Here is a 23,052-nt window from a genome sequence, read left to right on the forward strand (position 1 = left end):
TTTTATTCAATCAATGTTCAAAATTTCTTTTATAAAATGACTTAGACAAATCTCACCCATGAACCCGGGCACCCCTGCTAAGTCACGAAACGTAGTAAATGATGCATTTAAGTTACATTTTTGTTTAATCAAGTTCAAAAGATTTTGTTGATCTCATATATATTGATCTATTCCCGTAGTATGTTGATCCAGGTAAGAAGTTATTAGACAAAGTTGATCTGTGTCCCTATATATGGTTTTACTAAATGAACCAATCAAGGGGGCAATCGGTGGACTGTTCATCACAAGGTTTTATGTGATTCCGTAATCTTTTGTGATATTGAACTCAAAGTATTAGTCTCTAGAGTCGAATATCGCATGAAATGACTGTGAGATGGTACCGTTTCAAATCAAAATGACGTGTGTTTCTTGAATTGTTTATAAGAAATGTATGCGTATGTAGATTGAAACGAAAATTTCGCAAAAACAAATCCATAAAAAAATCATAACTTAGCAGGGGTACACGGGTTCATAGGGTGAGGTTTGTCTAAGTCCTGGCGGCGGATGCGTTTGCCCATCTACTGCGTGGCGGGCCGGATCGAAAGAAACTGGTTGAGGGATACCTTTCGACCATAAAAATCCAAAATGGCGGCAAAAGGAATAATGTTATGTAGGAAATTTTGAACTTGTATCTTTTACCATCTCTCCTGATTACGCTTCGTGACTTAGTAGGGGAGGCCGGGTTCTTGGTTATAATGGGTAATTAGTGGATGATTGGACGCGGTTGGAGCTAACTAAAAACTGTCCAAAGAAGCGAAGCTAGCAGTCCACAATGGAGTGCTGGTACCTACCCTAATATATGGAAATGAGGCATGGAATTGGCAGAAGAAGGCTGAAAGTAGACAGAATACTGTAGAAATGAGATCCCTGAGGCATATGTGCGATAAAATCATGTATGACGAAATGTGCGTATGCTGTGTCTATTCTACAGATATTTTATTAGAGCCTGTTAAAAGGAGCTAGCAGCATTGATCCCCGGTTCACCGTGCACGTGCTTGATACTCGACGGACCGAGCGGAATACACGTTCACAGTTAAGTTGATGTTATCTATACATATATGAACGGGTCGTTTCTCCGACTCGTTTTATCGTAAGTCGGCTCGCATGTGGAACGAGCTATCAATATAATCCGGGCCTTTTAAGACCCGCATTAATAAATTCATTCCTACAGCCCCTACCTTAACCCGCCTCATAACGCTGCCCAACCGGTTGGCGACATAGTTTCTATGTATTTAACGTGTAAAGACAGGGGCGCTCTAGTGAGAGGTGTCACATAAAAAAATCATACCGCTGAATTTGAATATGGAGACTTACAAAAACTTCCGTCTGGAGCCAGTGAGACTATGGCATCCTCAAAGGAGACCTCAAAGGAGATGACGAGGAGGAAGGTGGGAGAGTACCTGGCTATTCAGATATAACCAAACACTAATTGTAAAATAGTGCAAATTAATTTTAATAAAATTTGTTTGAACCCGCGACCTTCGGATTGCTAGTCGAAAGCCACCTCAAGTTGTTTGATATGTTTGGTGACTTATCAGGAGTGCCCGAGTTTATGGAGTGAGGTTTGTTCGGTTCTTGGCGGCAGATGCGCTTGCCTACCAAATGCGTGGTGGGCCGGATCGATTAATCCTCTTTCAACGCATCGCCTTGCAACGCAGTAGGAGAGTTGGAATCTTATGTTTATCACTCGAACACACTGACCCCCAGAATACTACCCACCCATCCATACCTATTTCCTTCCCAGAACTCACTGACCTTCCTTTCTTTCAAAATACCCCCAACACAGCATTCACAAATATGACATAGGCCTTAAGGGTTACGATTTTCCTTAGGGCCTCCTGTGTGGAGACGATGTAAAAAAATACAAAAAATAAACAACTATCTCGCTAAATCGTTGGCGGTGACTAATGGTAGGTGTATTGGTTATCTAATAAATGGCTCCCGGGGCGGCGGTACACATAATTGTAATAATTCTCGAGGGCTCTGATGTACAGACATTATGGCTCCTGTTGATTGACGAACATATACTAAAACATCGTTGGTTGGAATCGGTGCTTGAAATGACTTTAGCCATGTTTAGTAAAAAACAAATTGGAATAAATTTTTCAGCAATTTCAATTTAAAATTTGAAAAATTTAATTCTCACCAATCTAATCACCGCAATTTTAATAGGCACATTTTATGGATATTACGCTTTGTTTCAACTTAATCATTACAAGAAACTTACGTCAGGAGAGATGGTAAAAGATACATAAAATAAAATTTTATTCAATCAATGTTCAAAATTTCTCTTATAAAATGACTTAGACAAATCTCACCCCATGAACCCGGGCACCCCTGCTAAGTCACGAAACGTAGTAAATGATGCATTAAAGTTACATTTTTGTTTAATCAAGTTCAAAAGATTTTTTAAGCATGGATTTGACGTTTTTGAAAGTTCCATTTCAATATAAATACGCGTGAGGCAGTCTATCCTCTTTAAGTACAGAGTCATTTTCATAGAATATGGATGTTCTAACGGAATCTAAAAAGTACCACAACGCGCGCGAAATTGGCGGTTACAAGTTACAACACATGCAAGCGGTCAAGTTTGTCAGAAATATATAGATCAACAAAATAAATCGTGTAAAATGTATATGCGACCGAAAAATGGGCGTGGCTTACAGCAAAATCTCGATGACACAAGTTGATCTGTAGGGATTTACATATGTATGCCAGCTTGGGTAGTGGATCAACATATCCGGGGTGGATCAACAAATGCAAACGGATCAACATATACCTGGCGTACCGTCGCGCGAGATCAACATAGTACGAGAGGGGATAAATATATATATATATATATATATATATATATATATATATATATTTATTGTATTTTATTAAATATTATTAGATTGTATTATGGGGGCCTTCAACATAGGTAAAGCACCCAGTCAGGTCCACATTATTTATTTATTTTACTAATACAAGACTTAGAGCAGGGGTTCCCAACCTATTTGTACTCTTTTTTTTATTTTTTTTTTATGTGACACCTCACTAGAGTGTCCCTGCCTGTGCAGTGCACAGACAGGGGAACTATGTCACCACCCGGTTGGGCGGCGTTGTGAGGCGGAGTAAGGTAGGGGCTGTAGGAAGGGATTTGTTAATGCGGGCCTTGAAGAGACTCGGATTATAGGAGGGAGGAAAAACAGATGCCGGTAGCTCGTTCCACATACGAGCCGACTTACACAAAAACGAGTCGTAAAAACGGCCCGTTCTCATGAAGCCAACGTCAACCGTGAACGAGTGTTCAGTTCGTGTCCGTCGAGTTTCGCGCACGTGCACCGGTGCATCAGGGATCAATGCTGCTAGCTCCTTGGAGCAGGCTCCATTGAAATACATGTAGAACAGACACAGCATGCCTACATTGCGTCTATGCATTAGAGAAGGCAATCGGTCTGTTAACAGCGGATTGTCAATCAGACGGATCGCTCTCCTTTGCACAGACTCAAGCAGGTTTATCAAGTATTTTGGGGCACCAGCCCAAAGGTGGCTCCCAAATTCAATAGTTGGGCGGACTTGAGACTTGTACAGGGTCAGCAGCTGGTCACTGTTGAAGAATCTCCTAGCCCTGTACAAGACGCCCAACTTTTTGGAGGCCTGATTTACTCGGGCTTCTATGGATCCCCGATACTTGAGCTGGTCTGATATAGTAACTCCAAGCATTTCAATGGAGTTTTTATTGGGGAGAGTGCTCCCATCAAATTGCACCAGACAGTCATTGATCTCCCTCTTTGCCGAAATCACTCTAGAGCACATTATAAAATATCGGTAGGGTGGCGGGCACCACCTATTTTTAATAGACAAACTCGGGGCAGCAACCGCAATCAAAATGACAACAACGCGGTTCCAGGAGGGGAATGCTATTTGCACATCACTCCTTGTACACGACGAAAACCCGAAGTGAGCCGATGATCGCCGAACCGATCGGGACGGTACGAGCACGTGACTACTGTCAGTTTGGCTGTCGGGGCCATGCTTATTGCTTTCACTGACAGACAGAGCTGGCAGAGTCATGTGCCATGTGTTTTGGCGCCTTCGGCGTTCATAGGCTTAGTTCGCGGCGTTCGTTCACTTCGGGTTTTCTGCGTGTACAAGGAGTGATGTGCAAATAGAACTCTCCGTTCCAGGCTAGCGTGAAGAGTGCAAGTACTGTCAGCAAAGGAACCACTCATACATACAATATCGCAAAAATACGAACGTATTTAATAAACCTAGGCACTCAAAAAAATTAAAACAAATAAATAAAAATATTTCACATTTTTAGTTAATGTTTATGAAAAAATTATTTCACTGTCGAATAGTGGCGGGCACATACGAATCGTCCCGCGGGCGCCATATGGTACATATGGTTTTTGTGATATTTCATCCTCCATGCTAGGGAACACCCTGTATTATGGCGGGTGAATTGAATTTAACATTATCAATAACGTTTTAAAATATGTAAAATTTTGTATCATATATTAAAAATATACATTTAATTATTTTTTAATAAGACTTAAAATCCTCCAAAACAAAGCGATCAGACGATTAGTGCAGATTAGCAGATCCCAAAATCAAAAAGACTGTCATCCCTTTGCCGCTGGAGAGAATTCTTTCAAAAACAAGTTTTTAAGCCGGCATTTGCGGCCACAAAACAACTTGCCCAATATGACAAAAGTATCCGAACAAAATATTAAAAACGCCAAAACAAATCAAACACAATTAATAAAAAATATTAAAAAATTCCCACCATGATCTTCCCGCGGGGTATATTTTAATTGATTCTGATAAACGTATTACTAAAAACTCAGTAGTTTATAGAGGATCACTCAGGAAGTTACTAACGAAGAAAAATAAAATCTGGTGCTTACCGCTAATTTTACGGTAAGCACCAGATTGAAGGATCGGAATGTTTGTTTTTAAATGAACCTTGAAATTTTGTGAGGTGGCCAAATTTTAACACATTTGTAAAAGTGTAAATAGTGTAACAATATAGGTATTCAATTTTAGAAACAATTCCGAACTTTTGTTTATCCGATTTGGAATATGTATTCACTAAATACAACACATAAATGGGGATGCAATTGCATCTAATAACACTGTCTGACAGGAGAATTATTTCAGACCTGGTTGTGTTACACAGTAGAGTCATTAACAACTTAATTGATAGTCATTCCATCGTTGCCACTATTAAATTTCATGTGCCGTTTAGGAATACAAGACAAAATATAACATTCTTCATACACGACCAACTATCAGACACACTCACTGACCAATAGGATTCATGATCTGGGCAACAAGTATGGGGGTGCTATTGATTTATTTATTGACTCCATTTAATCTATAACAACACTTTGTCGAATTCTACAAATTAGAGTAGCGTTGGTAAATTAGTTTTAATTATTTGTCTTATATGTAGTGTTGTTGTAATTTCTTTTTTACTTTATGTTACTAATTTTACAACTGTGTATTTTGCACCTTCTTTACAATGGATTACATCTATTTACTGTAAGTATCTCCTGTATAATACAGATATTCTCCTATGTACACTGTATTATGTATCAATTCTATATATAAATAAATAAATATGTGATTAAGGTTTTACGAAGCCAGCAATTTGTGTGCCATTGCAAAAAGGTGGAGTAATTCGTAAGTAGATTTTATTATCGAGAACCTGTTGGTGATATTAACATGCGAGTTGCCTGTATACTGTCAGATTCATTTATTGACAAATCACCGAAAGTGGGACGGTCACGCCGCCTCCCGCGCTCTGCGCAATTTGATTTCCCAGAAACAACCATTTACGTCAAGAATAAAATGTAATAAATTGAAAAAGTTTTCGTTACCTGTCTTAGTAGTGGAGAAAATCGCTTGTTTGTAGTTGTACTATCCAACACCAGAGAGAGTTCTTTTTCTTTGTTCGTGAAGCCATCAGATGCAGTTTTCTCGAAGACCAGGGACATGTTCTTCTTGAGGTTGGAGGTCAGGCTGTTGGGGGCCGACACCATTTCTAGGCTTTTTGAGTTTGGGACATCGGCCATTTTGGTTTTTGAGGCGCATTCGCCTCCTTTTTCCAAAGCCGTCATTTGTTTTTCCTTTGGGAAAGTATTTTATCTGAAACAAAAAATATATTATTATTTTTTTTAGTAAACTAATGTTTAAGACAAGATTTTTTATGCATAGCACAAAGGGTAACAATTATTTTATAAGCAATAATTATTAGCCTGAAACACTCTTCCACGTCGAAAAATCTCCTGAAAAAAGATACATGACGCCAACGGTATATATTGAATTATTTCGCGGATAAGAGATAAGCCGCCATAGCTCAGTGGTCCGAGCTGTCGACCGGAAATCGAAAGGACACGGGTTCAAGTCCCGTTGGCGTCATGTATCTTTTATCAGGAGATTTTTCAATGTGGATTAGTGTTTCAGGCTAATAATTATTGCTCATAAAATTAAAAAATATATTATTAAAAATACTTGAATATTAGTGACATTTTCAAAATTTAAACTGTTTAATTGAAGAATTCAGACAAGCTATAAAGTACCTGATAATATATTACTGAGAATTTTTTTTAAATTGTTTTATTTCAAAATTGTAACTGATTTGTTAAGAATTCAAGATTTTTCACGGCTATTGTGTGACCCTTTATTGACCGAATCTGAACAGATATTTTCCAGAAACTTCATCTTTTCATTATTTTTATTGTAAAAATTGGACAAGAGTCTCAACATTCCAATTCCAATTCATTACATTAATTATGTCAGTTGGATGAATCAATTTCATCTAATAACACTGTCTGACAGGAGAATTAAGTCAGACCTGGTTGAGTTACACAGAGTCATTAAAAACTTAATTGACAGTCCTACCATCATTGCCACTATTAAATTCCATGTGCCGACTAGGAATACAAGACAAAATATAATATTCTTCTGCAATACATACACAGCCAACTATCAGACACACTCACTGACCAATAAGATGCATGATCTGGGCAACAAGTATGGGGGTGCTATTGATATATTTATTGACTCCATTTATAGAATGAAGCGTAATCTATACCAGCACTTGGTTGAATCCTACAAATTAGAGTAGCATAGGTAATGCAGTTTTAGTGATTTGTTTTATATGTAGTATTGTTCTAGTTTCTATAATATTTTATGTTACTGTTACATGTTTTACTAATATTATTTTATATTAATTAGCTTTAATTGTTTTTTTGTATAATTTTCGATAGCTTACTAGATATATTCTGTTTAAAAATGCATGTAAAAGCCCGGGCTGTGCATAAAACCTAAAATAAAACTGCCCGCAGCCAGTGGGACTATTACATTCTCAATTATGGTATTTAGATGGCTTGAAAGGAAGGACAGAGCAAATATTTGGGGAGAAAAAGGTTGGGAAGCACCTGGCAATTCAGATCTAGTGACCAATTACGTTTCAATTCTGAAGGAAAGCCAGTATATACCAGTATACTGTGCACACATTATTTGTGAAATACCTTATTCGTATTACCTAATACGAATTATATATTTTTTTTTTATACGCCGGGATTAGAACCCGCGACCTCCGGATTCCATTCGAAGATCTTAACCACTCGAATTGTCGAAGAATAGAAGCGGAATCAAAATTAATTCCAAAAAAATTATAGATTAATTTATTTAGCGTTAAAATAAAATCAATTTCTATTTAATAAAACTTTGTTTCCGCAATTTTTGGAAATAATATATTCTATTATAATTATTAAAAATAATTCATAATTAAAAGCACCTTCATAAAGTATATTAAATACAGGATATGTTTTATTGCTGCGATTACGTATTTTATATAACTGATTGCGAACAACGAACAACAAGAAACGAATATATTATAATCACCCATCTTAAAAAAATATTTATGCATATTTATTCGGTAACCAGGGCCGGCGCTGTACAGGGACTGCTTGCCAATGGGTCAATGAGCCAAAACGACAAGGAACCAAGGAAACAAGGTGCTGATGATACCTATCACAGCGCCCTTGTGGTTTTAACTAGCACCACACGGAGAAAACTTACTGATAAAAAATATTGCTATTTTTATAAGAATCTCTTCAAATTATTCGTAATCTGGTTAAAAACGGGATTACAGGCCCTTAACGAATGATTTTAAACGTTTCCTGATAAAATGTCCATGTATTTTCACGATTTCGAAACACGTATTCAGAAAAATTTTCGCATTTCGTCATTATACAGGGTTTTCCAATAAGAGGTGTTATTTTGAATAGCCCGCTATTTCAGTAGATGTTACTTTTGAAGCTGTCATTTTTTGACATTTGACAAGTAGAAACTACGCCATTAATAAAAATGGAACGATACACGCTTCAACAACGCATTGAAATTATTAAAATTCACTTGAGTGAATCAAATGCAAATCATCTTGAGTGATGAGGCCCATTTCCACCTCGGTGGCTTCGTCAACAAGCAAAATTGTCGCATCTGAGGCTCGGAAAACCCAAAAGTTATTGTTGAAAAGCCTCTCTATCCTCAACGTGTGACTGTTTGGTGCGGTTTATGGTCCGGCGGAGTCATTTTACCTTACTTTTTCGAAAATGAGGCTGAAGCAACAGTTACGGTGAATGGATTGCGCTATCGAGAGATTATTAATGATTTGTTATGGCCGGAATTGGATGGTATTGATTTGGACCACGTTAACTTTCAATAAGACGGTGCTACGTGCCACACAAGCAACGAAACCATTGATCTTTTACGATTGAATTTCAAAATAGCACCTCTTATTGGAAAACCCTGTATATTATGGATACAAACGTAAGTGCACGAACACGTGTTACGATATGCCCATTTTTCAGCGTGAAGGCGTCGTTTGGCACAAAGCCGGCCCTGTCGGTAACTTGCAATCAACTTGTAAGTATTATACACATATGTATATATTATAGGTAAGTATAGATATCACCTGGATTCTTGTAGACCAATTTTTAAAAACTCAAACTTCTGGCAGTGACGGACATATATATAATGGAGTTATGCCTGTTGGTTCGATCATCTACAGAAAAGTTCTTAAAAAAACTCAACACATAAACACGCTACAAGGTTCACAGAAAACTTATTAATCCCAAAAGCAAACAAAACTATATTTCAAAAAGGACCACACTACATGGCCATTAAAGTATATAACAACCTTCCACGTAGCATCAAACAAATAACCGACATACTCAAAGTTAAATCATCACTAAAAACATTTCTTTTAAACAAATGTCACTACACCTTAAATGAATATTGAATACCTTACATAAATTAAATACCTCTGTTTTTTTATTTATTATTTACATACGTTTGTTAACATGTAATTGTTGGGTTATGTAATATAATGTGTATTTGTTGGGTTAGCTGGAAGAAATAGGATGTAACCTATAAGCTATACCCTTTGTACTCTGTATTTTTGTGCAATAAATGTTTTTTGAATTTGATATCTATTCATGGTGTCCGGAAAAACGTAGTACAAGCAGGAAACACGTAGAACATCGTACAAAACCGCATGAGAGTTCCTATTGCCTCCAACCTGTTCTGGAGCCAGTGAAACTATGGAATCCCCGATTGGGGGTATGTAGTGAGACTAAATGTAGTAGGGACGGGAAGGAGATGGGTAAGAGGAAGGTGTCAAAATTACCTGGCTATTCAGATCTGGTCACCAAACACGGCAAAAGCTATTTCAAGCAACTTTTCAATACTGAATGGTGGTCTTACACCAGGTCGATACTGAGAGTATCTTCCACTCTGGAACGTGCCGCAAATATACTATATATTATTTTAAATGAGTAATTTATGAAGTAACACAAATTTATCAAGTAAAATTTTATTTTCGCACGCCGGGATTTGAACCCGCAACCTAACGTTTACTAGTCAAGAGCCTTACCTCTCGACCTCGGAGGCTTCGACGCCTTGAATGATATTCATATTTCGGCTGATAGTAATAACGTATTGACCGATTTTTTTCAAATTTTCCAACTCTGAAAATGATGTACTAGAAAACAAAAGCTCGAATTAAAAAAAGTTATAAAACATAATCGACTTCAAATGTGATGTAAATACCCGTGCTCATTTGTACAACGAGTTTCAGGACATCGTGTATTTATGGTAACTGGGCAAAACAGGATAGTGGCAATTCAACATACTTATACTAAAATTATATAAAGACATGAAAAGTGATGAAAAAATCAGGTTAAATAGGTTAGGTAAGGCTTAGATGCTTTTTTCCATCACTTTGTATCACTTTTCAAAAGTGTATTGAATTGCCACTATCTGGAGTTGCCATAGAACCATGTATCGTAAACGGGCAACTTAGGACAGTGGCAATTTAACAAAGAAGTGATATAAAGTCATGAAAAGTGATGAAAAAAAACTTGGTTAAATACGTTAGGTTAGGTTGAATTGCCACAGTCCTGAGTTGCCGTGGAGCCATTTATGGTAATCGGGTAACTTGGGATATTGGCAATTCAACATACTATTGAAAAGTTATATAAAGTCATGAAAAGTTATGGAAAAAGAACCAGGTTAAATAAGGTAAAGTTTATAGACCTGTTTTTCATCACTTTTAATGACTTTATATCTCTTCTCAAAAGTGTTGATTTGCCATGAAATGATTATAGTTATCGATATATTTTCATTAAAATGTAATCATTTTAATTTTGTTTTACGCACGAAATGAGAGCAAGCCTACTTTGCAAGCCTACTCTGATAATTATATTGATTATAAAAGTATTAAATAATCAGATGGCAACAGAAGGTGGAGAACCATTGTAAAACATTCCTTCCTTTTCCCCATCCAGTTCCGCATATTAAAATGACAGATTCTAAAACTGTGATACTCTTATTAAAATTAATTATCATTTTTTTGTGTTTGTAATGTATTTACATGAAGAGCGTGTAGGTAGATTTGTATATGTCGAGACCCTCATATAACATCTGTAAGCATTCTCTCTCGCTTGCACTCATCCTCTTTCATACACACATTACAGTGTTAACGAGTGTTTATGAAAACATTAGGTAGGTAGGTATATCATATGATCATTGGTGTTTATAATGTGCTGAGTCAGCGCCTGCAGATCGGATTCCGCCTCAGCGCCTCGAGAAGTCCAGAATAACAACAGAATTATGAGATTTCCGCCCGAGAGTCCCAACTGCTCCCAACCGTCTGGAGCCAGTGGGACTATGACTCACTAAACGATTTGTTGTGGGGAGGGGAATATATGGGGGAGAGAAATATGGGCGAAGTGTCCGGCACTTCAAATCTGGTAACTAAACTAGGCTAAAGCCATTTGAAGATTCAAGTTTCAATTTTGAATAGTGGTCCTACACCAGGGCGATACATAAAAACAATTTCATCCGAAGTAAGATAAAATTTAGCTTACTTTCAACGCACGGACACGCCCACTACACAATTCTATCGATTAATCTCTTCTTCTTCTTCTTCAGAACTTCCCGAAAATGCGAGCAACGGATCACAGTGATGGTATGTTTAGGGAAAGGGAAAAAGCACAAAATCTGGGGAAATTCAAAATATTCTAGGAAAATTTATGGATAATTTTAAATTCTCTAGATCCACAAACTAACCCCCTGGGATATAAATAAATATGCAGGAGAATCCAGTTCACTAGCTTGACTTTAATTTACATTCTACTAATATAATATGCATGTATTATATATATCAAAATCTATATAGTTTAGAAGAACTAAGCGCACAAAAAGAGAGATGCAAATAGCGACGTTTTTTTATGGATACTACTACTACTACTAGCTGACGTGTACCCGGCATTGTTATCCTTAGAATATAGAAATATACCATCAAGGACTTTTATGTACTTAGACCTTTTTAAGATATACAATTCCGTTTTACATTATTTTGATGTATTTCATAAGGTTTAGCCAGTGTTAGCAATGTAAAGTACCCGAAAATAATTTTTTTAAGACTTGATTACAAAAAATTGACTTTTATCTACATTCTATAAATAAAATAAGCATGTATAATATATATAAACCTTCAAGAAAAATAATTCTTAATGATAGTGAAAACCTTATTAATATCCGTTGCATAGTTTAGAAAAACTAAGCGCACAAACAGACAAACGCGAATCATACTTTGTTTTATATTGTTTAGAGATAATAGAGACATTTTTGTAGACCGTTATTGGATATTTTTTGTAATTCCTTTGGTTAACCCTCTGTCTGTTGTGTAAATTAACCCTAGATAACTAATCGCTCGTCGAGGCGACGACGCGCTACACCGCGAAATTTTAAATCACCTACTTCCCCCCGCTCCCCGACCTTGGCTCTTTCATTACCTTCCTAATTTGAGTAAACAGTGCAGCACGTGACGCGATTGCGGCCACACGCATACTAGTACGTGCCCTATGACCATCTCGTCGTCCGCTGGACGAAACTTTAGTTATAACAACAATTTTTATTTTTAAGGTACGTACGTTCATATGAGTCGTGTAATTTCTATACCCGCTATATCAACTTTCATTGATTTGGAGAAAACCGCAAAAAACTGTCACATCTCTAGCGTACATAAGTAAATGCATTACAATTTTTTATATACATAATGAATTGGAGTAATAAAATTTCGAAAAGCATTTATTTTTCTATATATGTCTAGCAATAATTAAGTAATTTCGATAAATAAAATGGATATAGCGGATTTTGATACTCACTTCGTGATTTTGAAAGTCAACTGAGCCGACATGGCGGGTTTAGAAACTCACGCGTAGATCATTTTGACACACGAGCGTGGCGTCAGAGCGGCGGCCATATTGTATTTTGGCAAAATAACTGCTTGTGATTCGTTGAATCCGATATAGCGGGTTTTGATAGTAACTTTCTGTATGATATAGCGGATTTGGTTTCTCACTCGCAGTTTTAACATGGTTTTTGGTCGCGATAAGAAGGGTTTTGAAACTCAATTTTAGGCTCCTCTTGTTGCTCGCAAAAATGTGAACAAGATGTCATACTCAGATCATTTTGTCAAAAAATCGGATATAGCGGGTATAGAAATTATAGGATTCAGATATTCTTATATTTATTGTTAATGTTGGCGAATCTTCTACAATAGAAGCTCCGGTTCCATCTACGTCAAACGTGCGTAAAATTTGCTACCTGTGTCCATCCAAGGCCCGGAGGATGACCAAACACCGTTGCACCAGATGTAGAAAGGCTATTTGTGGTCCACATAATGTTGACATGTGTGGTCACTGTGTAGACTGATATTTTGATATTAATTTGTTCATTATAAACCTTACTTTTGTACCATGTAACAAGTTCCTATCTTAATTAAATATCTTTGATTTATTTCTAGTATTTTATTACGTAGTCCACTCAACGAAAGTGTAGTTACAATGAAACAATGAATACAGTTTAGTTGTCTAGGGTTAATAAACTACAATACAAATAAAACATAACTGTATCTGAGTATAATCCACAGTTGTAGAAGCATTGGTGTGTTGCATTGCATAACTGCGTACTGTTCAGCCAAACGTAACTTTCTTTTCTCGCAGCAGTTTTGCAAGAAATTCATAGCGATTATTCATCGACGATAACCTTTTACGTTTTTTATTTTGTTACACATCTGTGGACGAAACATTGACATTATTTTTATATCACACAATGTTTGTTCATGTTCATTCAAAAAAAGGGCTTTTTTATACTCTATATGAATACCGCTAACAGTTCCAACTGCTACCAATCCTTTGGAGTCAGTGAGACTATTGCATCCCCAATGTTGTGTGGCTGAAGTTAGTGGAAATGGGAAGGAAATGGGGAAGAGGAAAGTGAGGTAGTATCTGGCTATTCAGATCCGGTAACCAAACACGGCTTAAGCTATTTTAAGAGGAAGCTACAAGCATTATTGTAGGTAATAGGCATTAAAATCGCTTGACAAACGGAGTCTAGAAACGTTTGATTTCAAGAACAAAACTGGTTTTTATCTATTTCGTAAATAATTTTATAAGAAAGCAAAAAAGTTAATCAAGTGAAATTGTCACAGATAATCTTATCTATAATAATGTAGTTTTTTAAGTTGTTTCCTTTATGCGTTCATACATTTCTATTGAAAAAATATTTTTTTTATTAGTTTACATTTATATTTTTTATTGAGTAATTTATTTTTTATTTGTATTCTACTCAAGCGAAGCGATAGGAAAACCTTCAATTTATCTAAAGCATATTTTTGGTATTCATAATGTACACCAATTCGTTATAAAGATTAATCTATGTAATTAGTGATTTGGCATTAAGCTTCGCCTTAGTAAAGTTTCAATTTTGATTTTCGGTCTTACAACAAAGTACCCGGCGTTGCCCAGGTTTTATTCTACTTTAAGGGGTAGGAAAATGGGTGACTTTCCTCTTATTTTGATAGTCAAGTGTGAAAAATTTTATCAATCTCGGAATAAAACTGTAGTTTTGTATAAAAATCAAATATAGAGTAGATAATTAGACCGTCTCAGAGAAAGCAACTCTACATGTTGTGCGGGTAGAAGTACAATGGACGAACACTTGACAATTATACTTGACTCTGAAAACAAGAAGAAGTTGACTGTCTTCATTTTAATTTCGAAAAACTTTGTGTAAAGCCCGGGCAACGACGGGGACTTCAGCTAGTCAATAATAAAATAAATTATTATTGAAAATCAAAATTAAATCTCCAGGTGAGTTATAAGTCATACGTAACGTTCGGGATGTCAGCAGACAGTGAGATTGACAAATCCAAGAATTAAAAACTGAGTATAAATTACGATACAAACGGCTGTTGTTCCCAATCCTACTGATCAAGTGTTGAGCCGAAATTTTGGCTCAACAATGCTCAAATGCACAACTACGCGCTTTCTAACGGAAAAATGGCGACTCAGCGATCCACCAATTTTAGGAAGCCAAACTACTGGATTAAGCTTGCCTCAGTAAATGACTAGTTATAAAAAGTGTCGACAGAGTGAAAAATATTCGACACGGTGGCATTAAAGTCAAGCTAGCACTTTATTTTTAACATATTACGCGCGTTTGTTTAAAAACACATAAAAATATCGGTTTACGTATTAGAGTACCTTTTAAAAAAATATATTTATCATTAATAATAAATGCAATAATTAATTCGTCAATATTAATTTAACATTGAAAGTTTTTACTTTGATGTCATTCTATTGACAATGAAAGTGGGCGGGGCCACTAAAGATAATCAAGATGTTTGGAAACATGCGAATCGAACGTCACTGAACAAATCACTTGGCTGATCGGAGCCATAGATTGATCGTTCAAAAAGTTGGGAACAACGGCCGAAAATGTTTTTGATAGGTAGGTACACTGAGCCTGAATTAACCTTATTTCCCATTTCAAAGTTGTTTATCAAATTTATCATCGACAAAAAATCTTCCTTCTCACACATCTTGCATATAAACGAAAAAGACAGAAGAAACTTTATCGACGACTTCACGAACGACCTCTCTCTGGGACTGCTACTATAAGTACTTGATAGTTACTGAATAATCTACCTATTTTCATTGCGAAACATTTCTAGTTGAATTGTTTCATTGCAATTAAATTGAAGCATTTTGTGGTGTAATTTTATAAATTGCTTCGTCTTGAATATTTTAAGAATTAAAAATAGAAACGAATCTTTACTTACAATTATGCTGCCAGACTTATGCAATATCCTAGAATGGCAGAAACTCTTACCATCGCACTGATAAAAACATAATTTAGAATCGAAACGTTTTTTGAAGCTCGTGTTCGTTACTTCAACCGAAATAATTTATTTTACAGCTCTTGAAAGATTGTTTTTTTTCTCTATATGTTTTTTTTTATCTCTATATGTTTTTTATCTCTATAGTTTTTTTTAAATCTCTATATGATTTTTTAACTTCCATATGTTTTTTAAAATCTCTTTATGTTTTTTTTTAAATCTCTATATGTTTTTTTTATCTCTATATGTTTTTTTATCTCTATAAGTTTTTTTTATCTCTATAGGTTTTTTTAAATCACTATATGATTTTTTTAACTTCAATATGTTTTTTTAAAATCTCAATATGTTTTTTTTAAATCTCTATATGTTTTTTTATCTCTATATGTTTTTTTAAAGATAGATCATTTATTAGCCGAGTTGTATGAAAAATAAGTAAAACTGAATGTTTTTTTTAAATGTTACGATTTATAGGTCGTATTTTATTAAACAGTCGCTTATGCCTAAATTACAATCGTTTCTTTTAATATTTGTAAATAGCCTTTCAAACCATCTTCAGTAATCTTCGTCTTCTCTTTGAACACTTACTACGGAGCATTAAGCATTAAAGTTTAATGACCAGATCTGAATAGATAGGTACACTACCTAATAATGACCATTCCCAGCTTCAGCTCCCTTGAGGTGATTTTTCACGAAAACGGCGCTATATAAATTAGCCAAATATTATTATCATTACTACCTACAAGTGTGTCTCGTTCTAGAATGGTAGAGAAATCTTCCAAAAATCTCTGATTAATGCGCACCATTCAAAATGAAACCATTGAAATGGCTCAAGCTATGTTTTTAGCAGAGATGTGCAAAATGGGTACCCAAAACCATTTGAAATGCAAAATGGAAATGGGTCAAAACTTTTCCATTTGAAAATGCAAAATGCAAAATGGTTTTTAGAAAAGCATTTCAAATGCAAAATGCAAAATACCTATTTTCAAAATGCATTGAAAATGCAAAATGGTTTCTCAGGTCAAACAATTAAAATAATTATAGAATTTTTAAACAATTTTGTCATTTAATAATAGACATCAATGTAGAACAAACATATTACATGATGGTAAATCCAAAAACACCACGACCATAAATATACCACTCTCACCACGACTACAGATTATGAAACCACAAAAAATTTGCGCGGGACTAATGTTGCCAACGTAAAAACATAGAAACTGCTATCTAACATTTAATATTACAGCGTCATGGCCCCATGTTCAGTATTTAAATCAGTATTTTTTGTAATGGTATCACTCAATTGCCAGGGCTCCTACCAGGGAGCAACTTGCCAAATGTAAATTATCTCTCATAGCGAGGTTGAGGACCGACTGATATTTGGGGCTTATGAAAAAAAGATGAGTGGAGATAGTAGGAAGAATGTTGCAAAAAAGCATTTAAAATGGAAAATGCATTGAGAAAAGCATTTAAAATGCAAAATGCAAAATGGTTTTTAGAAAAGCATTTAAAATGCAAAATGGAAAATACCCATTTTGCATTTTGCATTTCCATTTGAAATGGATTTATTTGAAATAAAGCACATCTCTGGTTTTTAGTGAGCATAACTGAATAGCCAGATTCTTCCCATCCTTCACTTGCCATCTCTTTTCCACTCCCCAATGTTTTAATACATCTTTCTGAACTTCACTTTTGTTACCTGAATGAATGAATGAAGTGGAATCTTGGAAGTGGAAATTATCCCAGCTGAAACTCGGCAAATATACTCGTTATCGATGACAATGCATTCTCTCATTCTAATTGGTGGCAATCACACATACGAAATTCTCATAAATTGGATAGCATTACAGGAGTTAATATACAAAAGAAATGTCAGTCCTACCCAATTTGCGATTTGGCTCAGTTGTAAGCATGGTTGATTCCAGCCCTCGGGAGGATGTTTCAATCCTCAGACAAATCAAAAAAAAGTTTTGGAAGACCAACATTGTATATTCAGCATAATGAACTGTGATGTATGGTAATAAGTTGGGTTTTCAAGCGATAGATGGCACTAGTCATAAAGCTTACTCCAGAGCCCGACAGATGTCGCAAGAGTGTAGCAATTGCCTGTGGGATATTATTGACAGACAGCAAGCTTCTAGAAACAGAGAATTACCAACCCTCGGGTAATGAACAGTGTAGCAAAATCCAGACTTAATAGTTACGTAAATAAACAAAATTATAGTAAAAGAACCTTTTACTTATCAAAGAGTTTCCAACATACAAATCTGCAAGTAAAGCAGAGACATAATATGAACTAAAGAGCTATTAAATTTTTATTTCTTCTAAATTCCTACCTTGGCTCTGTGCTTATGTGTGTATCCCTGTCTGTTTCTTTTTTTGTGTCTTCTTTTTTATTCTACTTAACCTTCCTTTTTCTATTTGTGTACTGTTTTGTATGTGAAACTTATAATTTTGATAGCAAAATACCGATGTAAAATTGTACCTATTAACTCTCATCTATGTATTTTAAGTTCTTCTTGTCATAAAATGAGTTTTATAACTCATCGGGATTGCTTTAGCAAGAAATAATAAAATAAAAATTAAATCGTAAGGTTTTCATGCAAAATTCATCTAAAATACTAAATAGAAACGAAATTTATACGACTCATCCTAATATTCACGATAAACAAATATAAATAACTTCCTGGAAAATACACAATAATTTATGGCAATAAACGCAAACAATGGCTTCAACAACCTTCAGTTGGCGATAAACACGCTGCCTTCATGACATAACCAATCAATAAGACAGCATTGAAAAATATCAATTAATGTTAGTTCATATTAAAGAAATTACTGCATCATTGAATATTTCTCACGAACTGAACATTAAACATGACGTATACGAGTTTGTTATATTCTATGTAAGTTACTAACGAACTAGCTGTACCCTGTCACGCGTTGCTGCGCAGATAGAGAAATAGTGCGTGTTGCTTTTACGTCCAACAGATGGCCCTGGTTTTCAGAATACAGAAAAATACAGGTATAAGATTTTTAAAAAACGAACATTTCCATTTTTATTTATATAGACTAGCTGTGCCCCGCGGCTTGTGGCTCAGCGGCTTCCAAAATATCAAATTGACAAACTTCAGTCAGTGTTTAATGCAGCAGCACGGCTCATAACCGGGGTTTCTAAATATTCACACATTTCAGAACACCTTCGTAACCTTCACTGGCTCAAGTGCCCTGAAAGAATCCAGTACAAATTGTGCTGGATGGTGTTTAAATCCATCAATGAAATGGCCCCACCCTACATCTCTGAACTATGCGTCCCGGAAAACACTGGTCTGAGGCAGTCAACTCTTAGATCAGCAACATCATCAGCTGTAGGCAGACTGATTGAACCTAAGCGCAAGCCAAATACTAAGTTTTGTGATCACGCTTTCTGGGACGAAGGCTTGGAATAAACTCCCTCCGGAACTAAGATCCATAACAAGTCCAACAGAATTCAGGTCTAAACTAAAATCTTATCTTTTTAAGCTGTCATACCCTTAAATTAAATATACCATTCCTAAGAGAAAGTCCAGTTATATTCAATTTTCCGATTATGCCCTAAATCCAGTATCTAAATTTCGCTAATAAACAATTAGATAATGTTAAGTGTTAATCTCAAGTGACCTACCAGGTAAGTATTGTACTGTATATTATCTCCATAAATAGTAAGTAATAACATAGATCACTGTAGAAATGTATTATAAATTTGTACAGCGCCCTTGAGGTGATTTTGCACAAAAACGGCGCTAAGACATCCAATTTTTTTTTTTTTTTTAATATTTGTATGTTTTTTACAATAAATATACAATTATACATATTATACAGTGTTATCAAGGTAAATAATAATAGCTTTTCCTCACCATAAAGAGACGAGGCTCTTGTGTTTGGTGAGTGAATCCTAGCTCAATTATATGGAATCATGTAAGTAAGTAAATAATATATTTGCAAAACCAAAGGGATAAGTAAGAAATAGGCAAGATTTATCAAAAATACAGTTTCAAGATTTGAAGGAAATAATAATAAGAGTAAGATATGGACTTTTATAGTAGTTTTAGGTAATTTTTTAATTTTATTTTAAATTCCTGAATATCTTCAATATTTTTTAGATATAATGGAAGGATGTTAAAATATGTTATACCTAGATAGAGATAGGTATTTTGTGTGTGCTTTGTATTAAGTTTTGGGATTTTGATAGTTTTTTGATATCTTGCTGATGAATTGAATTGTAAGTTATTTAACTGTATTAATTATTATTAATTATTTAATTATTATTATTTTATTTTTTTATAACTTCTGATTTTATGTCCGGGTTAAATCTTTCCCATAGGAAAAATAAACCCTTCCACACACTTTTCCACAAATGATCATCTAGTCAATCAACATTATGCAAGTGCATTATATAAGCAAAATAAATACAAAACAATACAAGAACAACACGTCAACTCACCAGAGATCAAATGGGAAAATAATTCACCGACTCCAGATATTTTCATATCAGGGGGTTCGGCTCGGTAGAACTTCTAACAGGGCCTATAAATCCTACTGATCGCTCAACATAAATATTTAAAAAATCTAATTATTATTATTATTATTACTGCTTTTAAGTCAAACAGATGGCGCTGTTTAAAAAAATACATGTTTTTACCTTTCACAGGCGAGATCTATATAGTATATATGTATGTATTTAAATTACGGTCCTACCGTCTAGAATACAGTGAAATATACATGTAAGGATTTGCAAGTAAACATAATACAAAGTTTTTAATAATTGAAATCACTTGGTGTTTGTAGTTTTCAGACAGTTAGATTTCTGAAACATAGTGTATAGTGGAGCAGAGCAGTGATTTCCAAATTAGAAAAATATTTCTGATATCGTAAACAGACTAAACACGCAGTCGCAAAGATCAAGTGTTGTCATGATATCGTCATTGGTCGAAAGTGTCGTCATTTATCTTACTATTGTACGAAAGTGTCTAATTTTGGAATTGTGCCCTAATGATTACGGCAAATAGGCGCTAGTGAAAAATACTTTTATAATCAATATGTTAACAAAGATAATTCATACAATTAGTTTTCACTGCTTTTGATTTTTTAATGTTCCTCTTCTATAGAAGCTGGCGCTTGTGTCTAGAAGAGTGGTGAGTATCAAAACGTAGAATATTTTGTGTTTGTAATTATGAATATTAAAATTTATAATTAATTACCAAGATAGTTTCATAATTTTGGTATTTTTACTTTGAACTTCTTTTAATTGCTATTAGTTGGTGATTATCGTTTTCTATTGTTCTGATATTTTCGGGTAGGCTGTTGAAGTATTTTTTTCCCAGATATATGTAATGATGTTGAGCTAAAGTGGTGTTACATTTTTGTGTTGGAAATATATATTTTTGAGGAGTACGACTTTCAGTTAAAAAGCTGTATATTAAATTAAATCTTGGATTTGAACGAAAACTCTCTCAACTATATGACTAAAACTAAAGATTTCTCGAGTTCACTCACTAAGATTTTTAATGATCCTGGAAACAAGTTCACGTTTACAAGTTTAAAACAAGGACACAATTGTAAAAATTATAATATTTAATGACCACGTTTACAACGTATTATAGTAAAATGATATAAGTGCTTACTTGAAGAAATTACTCTATGAACCATCACTAAACTGCTTGCTATTACTAATATAAAGAAAGTTGAGATTGCGATGGACCAAATGAGATGATTCGACCTTGCGCTGTGAATTTGGCCAAAAGCCACGGATTTTAATAGTTATAAGATCTCAACAATACGTGGAGTTGTTGTTGACATTGTGTGATAAGCAGAGATGTGCTTTATTTCAAATAAATCCATTTCAAATGGAAATGCAAAATGCGAAATGGGTATTTTCCATTTTGCATTTTAAATGCTTTTCTCAATGCATTTTCCATTTTAAATGCTTTTTGGAACATTTTTCCTACTATCCACTCATCTTTTTTTCACAAGCCCCAAATATCAGTCGGTCCTCAACCTCGCTATGAGAGATAATTTACATTTGTCAAGTTGCTCCCTGGTAGGAGCCCTGTCAATTGAGTGATACCATTACAAAAAATACTGATTCAAATACTGAACATGGGGCCATGACGCTGTAATATTAAATGTTAGATAGCAGTTTCTATGTTTTTACGTTGGCAACATTAGTCCCGCGCAAATTTTTTGTAGTTTCATAATCTGTAGTCGTGGTGTTTTTGGATTTACCATCATGTAATATGTTTGTTCTACATTGAGGTCCATTATTAAATGAAAAAATGGTTTAAAAATTCTATAATTATTTTAATTGTTTGACCTGAGAAACCATTTTGCATTTTCAATGCATTTTGAAAAAAGGTATTTTGCATTTTGCATTTGAAATGGTTTTCTAAAAACCATTTTGCATTTTCAAATGGAAAAGTTTTGACCCATTTCCATTTTGCATTTCAAATGGTTTTGGGTACCCATTTTGCACATCTCTGGTGATAAGTATTTACTATGCAACTAGCTGATGAATTCTAGCATACCTGACAACTGGATGCATTTTTAAGGTGGAAATAATATTATTGTAATGTAGTGAGTATTTGTTTTACTTGTTGTGTCCTTGACTTCTTCAACTATGCTCTTCCAATCCATACATTCCCCTCTTTCTTCGTTCGTCTCCGCTCTATAAATAAATATAATGCGTGAAAAGTTATCGTATTACACAAACGTCGAATAATTCAGGCCGTCCGGGGGTAAAGCGTAAAAACTTCAGGAGGTGATATACATGATGGTAGAAGAAAAAAAGATTGAAGTTTGACTTATACCCATGAAATAAATCGATTTAGATGGAATTATCGATACAATATTGAATTTGTATGCCTTTCTCGAAAGAATTGAGTTTTTTTACGCACAAAACTCTTTATTATTATTCATATATGCGTATGTACGGGCGCAAACAAATATTTTTTCTTAATATTGTAAAGCAATACATTGCGAAAAGCGTTTTTTACTAAACTAAATTAACACGTAGAATATTAAGAGCGTCACGTTTAACCTTGACAGATTAATAACATAATAACAGATAATAACATTATAACGACATTAGTCATAAACGTGCGTCATTATTTTTAAATTAAAATTTTACGTTATGTGAAAATTGGAAAAAGAACATAAAAAGTATATAAAACTTCCCAGCTTCTCGTAAACTCTCATTGAAGATTGTTTTGGCAACATTTCTAGCAATCGTTTCA

General features: G+C 34.8%; 1 protein-coding gene across 1 annotated transcript in view; it reads right to left on the reverse strand.

The window, feature by feature from the left end:
- LOC149409851 (facilitated trehalose transporter Tret1-2 homolog) overlaps window positions 1-23,052 on the reverse strand; it is a 59,422-nt gene that overhangs the window by 14,149 nt on the left and 22,221 nt on the right. Inside the window, exon 2 of the mRNA XM_089649042.1 lies at window positions 5,907-6,174. Coding sequence (XP_089505168.1) covers window positions 5,907-6,146 — 240 coding nt within the window. The 5' untranslated portion in view covers window positions 6,147-6,174. The remainder of the gene's footprint in view (window positions 1-5,906; window positions 6,175-23,052) is intronic.

This window comes from Hesperophylax consimilis, chromosome 29, assembly GCF_061612785.1.
Source record: "Hesperophylax consimilis isolate HC1 chromosome 29, BYU_Hcon_1.0, whole genome shotgun sequence".
Classification (NCBI taxonomy): Eukaryota; Metazoa; Arthropoda; class Insecta; order Trichoptera; family Limnephilidae; genus Hesperophylax; species Hesperophylax consimilis.